Source organism: Barbus barbus (assembly GCF_936440315.1).
Source record: "Barbus barbus genome assembly, chromosome: 6".
Classification (NCBI taxonomy): domain Eukaryota; kingdom Metazoa; phylum Chordata; class Actinopteri; order Cypriniformes; family Cyprinidae; genus Barbus; species Barbus barbus.
The window spans coordinates 18,826,368-18,838,272 of NC_136734.1; the positions used below are offsets into that span (position 1 = coordinate 18,826,368).

General features: G+C 38.6%; 1 protein-coding gene across 2 annotated transcripts; it reads left to right on the plus strand.

The window, feature by feature from the left end:
- Nucleotides 1-8,155: 8,155 nt before the first annotated feature.
- mymk (myomaker, myoblast fusion factor) lies at nt 8,156-11,575 on the plus strand (the record flags this gene model as incomplete). 2 transcript variants are annotated; one of them, XM_079418997.1, is made up of 6 exons in its annotated part: nt 8,156-8,527; nt 9,458-9,572; nt 9,787-9,935; nt 10,111-10,227; nt 10,341-10,481; nt 11,456-11,575. In XM_079418997.1, the coding sequence occupies exons 1-6, from the start codon at nt 8,393-8,395 to the stop codon at nt 11,573-11,575; spliced, it is 777 nt and encodes a 258-aa protein (XP_079275123.1). In that variant the 5' UTR covers nt 8,156-8,392. The 2 variants fall into 2 exon arrangements, with proteins under 2 accessions (XP_079275123.1, XP_079275122.1); XM_079418996.1 differs by lacking the exon at nt 11,456-11,575 and having other exon boundaries at nt 10,341-10,518.
- Nucleotides 11,576-11,905: the final 330 nt, after the last annotated feature.

Here is an 11,905-nt window from a genome sequence, read left to right on the forward strand (position 1 = left end):
ACCTCCAATTAGGTAGGCTCCTTAAAGTAAGCAAACGGATCGTCTCACTCTGTTTGCAGTCTGGCTTTTCCTGGCACTAAATATTGGTGACAGGTGTTTTAAACTACCCACTGGAGCACCTGGAGTTCATTATCCACCCCAGACACAGCTGGAGCAGCGCCAACTCGCCAAACACTCGTCTCCCACAGACCACGCAGCGAGGCTGCGACGGCCGAGACAGACCTTCCTCTTCTGAGCTTCCCAGGCTACGAAAGAGAGTAAACACAGGCTAACCCCCTTCCCCCTTCCCCCCTCCCCCGGGGCCTCCGCTCAAGGGAAGAGGGGTGTTTTTCTTTCCCTGGCAGCAGACAGACAGCCATTGCCCATTTGGGGGGGCAAGCCCTGTCTATGAGCTGGAAGCAGACTCATCCTTCTCTGGAAGAGCTTCTGGTCACAGGGGCCAGACTCAAGGATTCCTCAGTTCTCTGCAGATTTCTCCTGTCTTAAAATCACTTTCTGCAGCTTTCTAACAAACAGGTGAAGGGTACGAACCCACAGCACGAGGACAGTTAATACGAGGTCAAGCATACAAGTGTTGAGAGACCAGCAACAAGTGTCATGACACAGATTTATAAAAAGCAGATAAAAACATTGAATGTACATTTATGTCAAAAGGATTTCAAGCTATGGATTTGATCCTTCACCTATTTATACATTTAGACATTTTCTTGACTCAAATTTTAATGTGGAAAAAAGCATTTCCTGTGAGTGTGTGATAGACTTATATATTAGTATTTATTATAGGTGAATTAGAAGTATAACAGTAAACTGTAAAAGGTGCAGTAAACTGTAAAACTATTTGCACTACAAACCAGTGTGTTTATGATTGAAACAATACATTTACTGACCAAATACTGAAAAAAAAAATTGGTGTAGAATTTACTTTGAATCCATTTTCACTCAGAAACTGAAACTGCATCAAGTGCATAATGAATTAAGACACCAGAAGCCTTAGTTGCTCTCTGGATTACACGCCTGTCTGGAATACTTGATTCTGATTGGTTAATCGCAGCAATTACTGTAGCAGTTGGATATTTCCTAATATTCACATCATCCATGGCAGTACTGTATATTATTCCACTCTTCTTGGTAACTTTAATGGTTGTGGTCTCACACCACAGACTCACTCTTTATGGTTTCAAACAAACTCAGATGGTTCCATATTTTGTCTCAGTTATCAACTCCAGTGCAAATGACTTTGGAAGACTCCAGTGGTTATATGACTGTAATATTTTTACAGTGTTCATCTTGTTGCTAGGCAGATTGTTTTGTACATTGTAATGAACAATCATTTTTTGAAACTTTTGGAGACTATATGACAAATTATAAAATAATTTTGACAGTTGTTTATGATCATGGATCTATTTATTTGCCGAACAGCCAAGTAAAGTCATGATCACTAAGTAATAAGGAGTTACTTTCTAGGAGCTCTGTCTTCCTCATTTAGTTGCTTGGCTCCTGTCTACACATAAGCTGCTCACTGATTTATTGTGGTTCTCCTCATCATTTTATCATTCATGATGATTTATTTATGTAAGTAGCTATTTTCACGATTAATATCAGATTAATTTACCTCTTGACACATTGTCAAAACCACACATTAATTTTCTAGGGCTTTTTCAATTGGACATTTCAAAACATGACTTAATAGAGCTAAATATATTATCTTACATTGACTTCTCAATAACAAACAGTATGACCTCACTGCAAAAGCCCCATTTCCATGTATTTATCACAGAATTTATCATTAAAAAAGCGTACCAAGAACATTGTCTACTTTGGACTTAAAGTAAGTCTCAGCTGTTCTCTGCAGCTGGACCCAAAAGAAAAAAAAATACAGTGCGACAGTACTATAATATGATTTTTTATTTTATTTTTTTCCCCCTGGATGACCATTACTGTCACTTTATTTCTCTTTCATCTAGTTTTTTGCATCAGCAGAGCAGTTAACACTGTTGGTTGAGTTTGTGGAACAAGTGTCTAGTCTGCTTGGCTTCCCATGCTCATTCCCAAAACATTCAGCACAATTCAGCAAAATGGACACACACACACACACACACACACACACACACATAGAGTCAGTCACACAGTAAATATTTGCCCTTACCTGCAGTCCAGGGGCAGTGTTGGAGCTGAGTGCTGCTTGGGCAGTGTGGATGGTGCTGGTGGTGGTGGTGCAGTGGTGGTTTCTAATGGTGTGTTCTGAGGATGTGCCTTGTAAAGAGGGTAAGGTGTGCTCCTGCATCCCTCCTCTCCCCCTTCCTCTCCTCCTCCCTCCTGCTTTGTTTCCTTCAGTCTCAGAAGGAAGAGAGTGGCAGCGCTTGGGAACGCCTACATGAAAACGCTTTCTTGGCTGGTGCCAAGCTCATGGACTGCTGTGTGGTGGAGCAGAGCCACAGTGCCACAGACTCAGCCAAGCTGCTGTCTGCTGGTCTCCGCTTGCAGACAGACAGGGAGGAAGTTGCCGTTTCCCACAGAGAAGCCCCCACCATACCCCTCCTCATCACATCAGTCCATTCACCCTCCACATACTGTCTATGCCAGATCATCCTCTCTTGTGTTTCCCGCTGTGCAGTAAGTCTTTCTTACCTTGCATGTCCCACTGCTGTTGAGAGACCCATCGGTACCACAGGCCAAGGTTAAGAGCACTTCATGGGACTCCTGATAACAACGAGTACAACAAAGATATATATATATATATATATATATATATATATATATATATGTGTGTGTGTGTGTGTGTATGTGTGTGTGTGTACAGTACGTGTGTGTGTGCGTGTGTGTGTGCGCGCGTTTTTGTGACAAATGAGGACATAAATTTGTATAATGACACAGGTATGACACAGGTATTACAAGGTGGAGGTGACTTTTCAGGACATTGACCCATGTCCCCACTTTTCAAAACGCTTATAAATCATACAGAGTGAGGTTTTGGGGGGAAAGTTGAAATGCACAGTCTCCTGTGAGGCCTAAGTTTAAGTGTAGGGTAGGTGTAGGGCAAAAGAACATACAGTTTGTACAGTATAAAAACCATTACGCCTATGGGATGTCCCCACTTTTCACAAAAACAAACGTGTGTGTGTGTGTGTGTGTGTATATATGTATATATATATATATATATATATATATATATATATATATATACCGTATATATATATATATCGCATCCAAAATAAAAGTTTTTGTTTACATAGTAAGTGTGTGTGTACTGTGCATATTTATTACACATATTAATAAATATATTTATTATTTTTTCAACCCAAATGCTGGGTTGAGACCGCTGGGTAAGGACGTTGGGTTGTTTTAGCCCAATTTTGGGTTGAAAATTGGTCTTGATCATAACCCAGCGGTGCTGGGTTGGGAACGCGGATGTGAAAGAGAGCTCGCACGTCACGTCAACATCGGACGACACCTCTGCGAGAAGCCGCCATTTTCTCCGCCTGAGAGAAGCAAGTGAAAAACGTTATGGTAAGTAAAGATTAAAAATGTAAAGTCATAATTCATTGTTTGTGCCCGGGAGTATTTTGAGGTTAAGTATATATAAATACACATACATTCATGCATATATTTAAGAAAAATATATAATATATTAAATAAATATTTTATATACATTAGGGCTGTCAATGTTAACGCGTTAACGCATGTGATTAATCTAAAAATTTTAAGGCGTTAAAATCTTTTTAAAGCAATTTAATCTTTTGATAAGGTTTGACCCCAACTTTTTGCCGTCATCGCAGCGCGGAAGGAAATCATTGCCTGTGTCCCAATGTGCACACTATCATCCTAAATTCTATGTGATATTAGTAATTTTCAGTACTATTTAGGGCAGATAGGGTGTATAGTATGCACATTGGGACGCAGGGATTGTGTGATTATAAGGCGCCGGGCTCGACAAAAGTGAAGCGAATGCGGAGAGAGAGAGAGAGAGAGAGAGAGAGAGAGATGTATACTCATGTGATAAGGGTACAGGGAACCAGTGTTGCCAGGGTCGCGGTTTCCCCGCACAATTGGGCTATTTTGAAAATACAGTCGCTTGAAAAATTACAGAGCCGTGGGTCGCGGTTTTTTGGGCTACTTTTATAATGTACCGCGGCCACCCAAAGTGTAGCCTATATATACACATGTGATCACAAGAGGAAGTTCTTACAAACACTCGATGGTGGTTTAAAGTGAGTTCTGAGTAAAAGTACTATTAATCTCATAAATTGTCTTATGTAGCATGATGCTAATGTTAGCTCTAATGCACCTGTAGAACAAGTCCAATTCTTCTTCATAATGCATTTTATCATAATACTTCATGTAAGGTCACAAGAAAATGTTTTGTTGTATTTATTTAGAAATACTTTTGATAATAGTTGGGTAAATGTGTACTGGGATTGAAGCGATGTGGCTTGGTAAACCTTTTATTGTCAGTATAAAGGCTGATAATGGCTGAATAAAAACAAAAGAATAATAAGGATTATGTCTCATTCCTGGCGGAGATGTGAAAGGTTCTGTTTCCTTAAACTAGTTTGTCATGCATTCCTTTATTTCAACACATTTACAGGTAAATCCTAGTATTTTAAATTTGCGATTAATCGTGATTAGGTCCAGGACTGTGATTAACGCGATTAAATTTTTTAATCGATTGACAGCACTAATATATATATATATATATATCGGCATGCTTTGATTACCTACTCTCATATAGATATATTACATTTAAATTAACAAATTTTAGTTAAAATAAATTGTTTCTAATTATGAATCTAACTAAATTGCACGTGGTTCCTTAAAATAGAAATGTAGAAATTGCACATTATCTTGTACATTATCTTCTCAAAAAAAAGATATTTTTTTATGTGATTATTTTGCAAAACCAAACAGAAACACTGATTAAGAAAGTGATGTTTTGCAGTGTAATAAAAGACTCACACGAGCGGGAGGAAGAGAGCGATGGATGGAGAAAAAGGCTTGGGCAGCACAGGCAGATAGCTGAGACCACCATGCCTGTATGTAACGTGTACATTTATAGACCACATGTTCTCTTCGTTGCCTGTCTGTCTGCTCTGTACATTAGGGACGCTTCGCTACACTTAAAGCTCAATCAAACACTCCTCTCAACCACAGATTTGTATGGTGATAGACATACTTCAGGAGATTTGCACAGTCTGGAAGTCTGGAGGAATGGTCGCTTTTTAAAAGCCTAAAATTACAAGGCACAAAACATAGGGAAGATTTGTGTGTGTGTCACAGAGAGGGGAGAAATCCTTCAGTACTTCCAAGGTGAATGGCTGTGAAGGGAAAATGCATATTGGTTGTTATAAACAGAAAACAAAATAGAGGCTTTCCTTCAGTCTAAACTAGGGAATAAAAAACACTCATTGTGGGTCAGAGAAAAAAGTTGGGAATGAATAGACAAAAATCATTTATTGCTTTCTAACTAGCTGTCTAATTCACCACACATGAATGCATTCACTACACTCATAGTCCAAACAAATGTTCTTCTCACACGACAGGCATGTTATTAGAGCCTAATTCTGCAGGGTCTGTTTTGGAACAATGAATCAGCTCTGCTATGCAAACTGATTGTAAGCTAAGCAGATATGGGGAAATAAACAGACCTGCATTTTAAAGTCAAACGATCACTACTTTCTAGCAGTTGGTTCTTGCTATTAAGGAAAATATTTTGGTCATGCTCCTGGTCTGTTTTTTAATTATTCACCAATTATTCCAAAGAAATAATAGTACTAATCATAATCTTTAATAAAATTTAAAGAAACTTGCAAAACATGCTTTTTCTCTGAAACTGTTGTTGTCCCTTAGGCCACACAGACTATTTGGTTAATGTTAACCAAAAGTCAAATGCACATAGTTATTTAGGCATTGTTTTCGGTCTGGCTCCATTCTGGTATGGAATTTCAAACACATTTTGTGCAAACCCTGTTACAAACAAAATGTTATGTAGTTGCAAAGTAATGTTTTCAAAGATAAAGGGCTAAAAACCTAATGTCAGCCATGGCAATATATCATGGCATCATTACTATCAATAATACTGTGCTTTGTACCAAGCATTTTTTGAGTTTAGTCATTTTTATTTATTCATTCATTCATTGTTGTCAACTGATCATTCTTATATTGTTCCCTAACAGTTGAGTGTGTGTACAAATAAGTAGATGCTGATAAAAACGCTGTTAAAATAAAAAAAAATTCCTCAGTTTGAATCAAGTGAACCAAAATAATTATGGATGTCACTGCCTTAAATCTCATTTTTGGAAGGTGAAACCTTTATTTTAAATGAAAGGGAAATGGCACAGTATAACAGGGATGAACAGAAAGTGCAGAGACAGAACATTTCTGTATTTGGTTTTTCTCATTTTCACGGGAAAAAAACATATTTTACTTTAAAATAAATAGATAAAAGTTTTGGGACTATGTTTAAAATGGATAATGCTGCAGAAAACTGTAAACGTCTAGAAGAAACCATTGAGACATCAGTAAAAGAAAGCTTCCTTCATTGTTTTTCCCAATAATGAATAATGATCGTTTTCTCAGGCTCTCAAGATAATATACAGATTTTTAAGTCAACAGTGAATCCGTTCTAAAATTCACATGCCTTGGACCAGAGGTTCTCATCTAGGGATTCAGTTGAAAGTGCTGAAGATTTCAATGACTGTATTAATATAACAATCCAGCAAATGAGTTTGTGCCAGAATGTCACTGAAAGCCCTACAATTCTAGAACCTAAAAATGGGTTGCATACCAAAAAAAAGTGTTGAGAAAACATGCATTTAATAAACTTTATGACCGTAAACTAATTTGACTAAGGCCAAATTCAGTCGCGAATGTGGCCACAGTGAGATGGACAAGTGAAAGCAGTGATGTTGCACTTTCAGCACATGACCCCAAATGTGACTCCTCATTCCTTAGCCATTCTAGGACAGTGACTGGTCAAGAAATGGACTCGTCTCTAAGTATCTGAGGTTTGCAATCTCTTTGGTGCCTTGGAGAATCATGTTACAGTCACTTAGAGAATGTCGGGCGTGAGGAACACTCAGCACACAGCACACTCTCGCAGGTGCAACAGCTGAGAGAAGAACAGCTGTGACTGACCGGCCACAAAGTCCATAGCAAGACTCTCCCTTGTGCTCAAAATAACAAAATAAGGACTTTCCTAACTGTTGTGGACTGTGTGAAGTCTTATTTAGCAAGTCGTTAAAGCCACATCAAAAAAGCCACAGGATACAGAAATAAGACAATGGACGTGTCTTTGCGTTATGTAGATTAAATCGTCCCATTCCAATGCAAGAATACAAGCATTTACAGTTCATCTTGCTGTCATTTAATGTGCTAAATTTCAAAAACAATAGTTTAAATTGGAGAAACGTCACTAAGTCACATCTGTTTCCTTTTGATTTGGATTGGATGTGTCATTCACATCTGTTTTTATTTCTTTTCTGCCATTTACTCTGAATTAAATGAACGCTGATGCAGATCATCTGATGCATGGAGAAGTTTCTGCAGACTAAATACCGACATTTTAGATGCATAAAATAAGAGATTTAAAAGATATAAACGACATATTTCCACCACATGAAATGTGACCAGTACAAAGTGCGAATTTGTTCTTGGGTTCCCTTCAATCATTTAATAGGCTCCTGGTCTATCGGTACATCTGGTATGGGTCTACGCAAGACTCACTGGTCTCTAACACAACATCCTAAGCCTACACCTCACCTTAAGCATTCACATTTTTCTACCCTCAGAACCACATTCACGTCAAACACAAATTTGCAATGACGCATACCGGTGCTTTCGCGAGGCCAATGTCAATAACCCAAAAGAGACAGTTGTTTCTATAGCCACTGCTGAGGATCGATTCACCCATGAGATACTCAATGTCTGAGACTCAACACATCGCCGCCCAGACTGACCAGTATAAGAAAAATACATTTCAAAGAATTCTATGTACGCCCAAGGGCGCGCAAGGACTTTTTTTTTTCTTTTGTGGAAACACTTTGACTCAGCATTGACTCCATAGATTGTGAAGTTCACCATAAATGGCTTCACTTTTGTCCCGCTGCTGTTGTGCTACAATCTCAAACATGTGTGACAGAAGTGTGCCATGTGATTGCAGGCCTCTCCCAGTCCTCACGCAGACAGCTGCTGTCCTGATGACAGTGCACATACAAACCCCTCTGAGCCATTTAAACTTTAAAGATCCTCCAGAGGAGGTTGTGAGTGTGTGAGAGTCGCCCCTTCAGTCTCTATTTTGGTCGCTTCTCCAGAAGATCTGGCGGTTTGAAACAAGCAGACAGTCTCTTAAGTCCTTCCAAGTTTTCCAGAAATCCTGAGGCCTTTTATTTGAGTCACAATGGGAGCGTTTATTGCCAAGATGTTGCTGCCCACCATCAGCAGTTTGGTGTTCCTGCCTGCAGCCAGTGTTGCCGCCAAGAGGGGTTTCCACATGGAGGCCATGGTCTATTTCTTCACAATGTTCTTCATAGCGGTAAGAGAATAGAGGCTTTTATAAATGTTACAGACATGTGGAGAAATTTACAGTAATACGCTCTTCATCTTTACAGCTTGTGTGTCTCTTATTAGTATTGATATATTTGTGTCTAAGGGGTCGTTTACACAGAAAATGGAACAAAGACAGGGTCTAGAGACATGTTTTTAAAAGTGGAACTTCTTTTAACCTGACATGCCTCTGAACAATTGTCCAACTGAGTTTACATAGGAAAAAAACTACATAGATATACTAGGTGTGATACTTTATCTTAACTGAAGTAAAATCTGGGATTGGTTAATTGATTGATTGATAAATGCAATATACTACAATATATTATACTTTCTTGGGCCATTCACAATGAACATTATTGTGTTAAAGCAGCAAGACAGCAAAATGGTCAAAAATGTGCAAATGTAAAAAACAACAACAACATAGACATGGTAGGTATGATGTTTTAATTTCAATTAAAGCTAAAGTGATGTAAAATTCTATTTATTTACTTATTTTATATATTTTTAATATAATATTTTATATTACATTTAACCCTAGATATATATGCTGCTCATGTACGAGACTCTAAAAAAGCTACGAGACATGGCACAATGGTCAAAGACGTCCATCTAGCTTTAAGTATAGAAAGCAATTAAAAAGCGCATTGAAACACGAAACACATTCTGTGTGAACTGGCCCTAAATTCTCAATTCATTACAAAACAAAAAGTTTACAAAACTCAGGCTACTTTAGTTTGTTCAGTCTGATAGCATTACTGAAGGCAAAAAGCTCTTCTTCATAAATTTTTCCAGACAAGAACGCGGAAAGTTTCATTTAATCTATCTTAGAGCCTTTTAAATTTACATTTATGTTCTCAGCCGGAACCTTTCTATCAAGGTGACTTAGCAGTCATGTGTTTTCTCCATTTGTGCTCAGATTTACCATGCATGTGATGGTCCGGGCTTGTCCATTCTCTGTTTCATGAAGTATGAGATCCTGGAGTACTTCAGCGTGTATGGCACAGCTATCTCCATGTGGGTCACGCTACTAGGTGAGCAAATACCAATAGCATCTCTGTATCCTCATGGCGAGCAAATCTCAATCATGTTCTGTGAAAGTATGACATAGATATGCACTCCCACACAGGTCAAACAGCCAAGCAAAGTTATTTAAAATACTATTTTTCGTGAGCAGTGAGACAAGTGTTTATAACTTGCATTCCACTGTGTCATGTAAAGAATATGTGTCCATTTGCTCTTATCCAGCACTGGGAGATTTCGATGAGCCCAAGAGGTCTTCGCTCACCATGTTTGGGGTGTTGACATCAGCTGTGAGAATCTACCAGGACCGCTTAGGCTACGGCATCTACTCGGGCCCCATTGGAACGGCTGTCTTTATGATAACAGTCAAATGGGTGAGTTTGAGAGACATCAGATGCTGTTCTTACAGTGCTTTTAAGAGCAGTGCTCCAAATAAACTTGATGAGGAACTGTATTTTGCTCACATTGACAACATGGAAACTCAAAATTTTATTATCTACCACAAATGCTTTCACAAGGTTTTACAATATTGTTTTTGCTTTGCTCCAGTTACAAAAAATGAAGGGAAAAAAAGGACTTTATCCAGACAAAAGTGTTTACACTCAACAAGTAGGGCCAGGGTTCTGCTTTGGCGCTCTTGCTTTGATGCTTCGCTTCTATTTCGAGGTAAAAACACGAATGTGCAGCTCTTAAATGGCTACTCCAACTGGAGGAACACAGTTTGTCAGAAAAGCATGTTTGTGTAACTGCGGTAATGACTTGCTCATTTCCTCCTGCAGGAGTGGGACTACGCTTATGTCCACAGTTTCTACCATGTGTCACTGGCTGTGTCCTTCATTCTGCTGCTGCCCAAGAAGAACCGTTATGCCGGGATGGGACGCAACGCAGCCAAACTCAACTGCTACACCCTCTGTTGCTGTGTATGATGCATCTTTTTATCTGAGCGAAGCTGTAGAGGTGATCCTCACCCTGAAAGCCACTTTAAGATGGCAAACAGTCTCATAGTGACCATTTAAAGGGATTGTTCACCCAAAATAAGAATTGTCATTTTTCTCTGTCATATCATCCCAAACCTGTACGACTTTGTTCTTCTGTGGAACAAAAAAGGTGACTTTTTTAGTATGGTGCTGATTGCTCTTTTTCATGTGAAGGAAGAAAAATTATATAAAACCCCTATATAAAGTAATCCATACAACTCATGCTATATTCCAAGTCTTTTGGAGAAACAGACCATAATAATTAGTTTTTCGCTAAAAGTCTTCATCTCCTTGGCCTGTTGTCAAGCGCTCATAAGAGAAGCTGTAAAGTCAGATTTGTAAATAAACATTCTTTTGAGTCAGATCTTTACAGTGAATCACTTGATTCAGTTCACAAGACTGAATTATTCAGCCAGGAATTGAACTTGGCTTTCAATGATTAGTTTGTAGCCGTTATCAGTTCACTGGAAATGATTCACTTGTAGCGGTTATCAATTCACCAGAACTCATCCTGTTTGTTTTATATTATTCATGATATTCTACAGTAATTTTGTAATATTACTAATTTTATAATCTCCTTCACTTTACTTACACTTTTTCATACAACTTCAGAAGACTTGGAATAAAGTTTTTGAGTCGTATGGGCCACTTTTATGGTACTTTAATAGTTTTGCAATAGTTAATACTTTATAATAGACTTTTATGTTTAGAATAAGCTTGATAGCCTCAGTCCTCATTCACTGCAATTGCACTAAGCTACCAGTAAGTTTTTTCTTCACAGAAGAAAGAAAGTCATACAGGTTTGGAACAACATGAGGGTGATTAAATGATGACAGGATTGTCATTTTTGGGTGAAATATACCTTTAACTTTCCAAAGATTGTCCATAATGTTAATCACTCCTTTTCTCAATGGCAGACTTCACAACCTCAGATGAAGGAAAAAGCACGAACTATCTGGACTACTCCTCAAAAACCCTGGATGCGGAGCTGTGGTCCTGGCCTGCCATTACACAAATCCCGGCCACGGACCATGTAATGCAAGAAACTGTGTCTAACAGCACTCTGAAAGTGAGAACAGTTATATGACCTTCCAGCAGGCCAAGTATGCCTTGGACAACTTATTTGCAGGGATAGCATGATGCCCGATTGACATCAAAATCACTAAAAAGGTACTGAAACCTGTATTTAAAGACGCATGGCAAGATAAGGATTGTGACAGCGAAGAATCTCTGTCACAAGAAGAGTTCATCTGAAAAGAAAAGAGAAATAACCAAGACTGGATTTGACTCATCAAACCCAGCTGGAAAGTTCATGAGTCACAAAAAAACAGCAGACGCATTATCTATCCAAAATGAATAAACTGTCT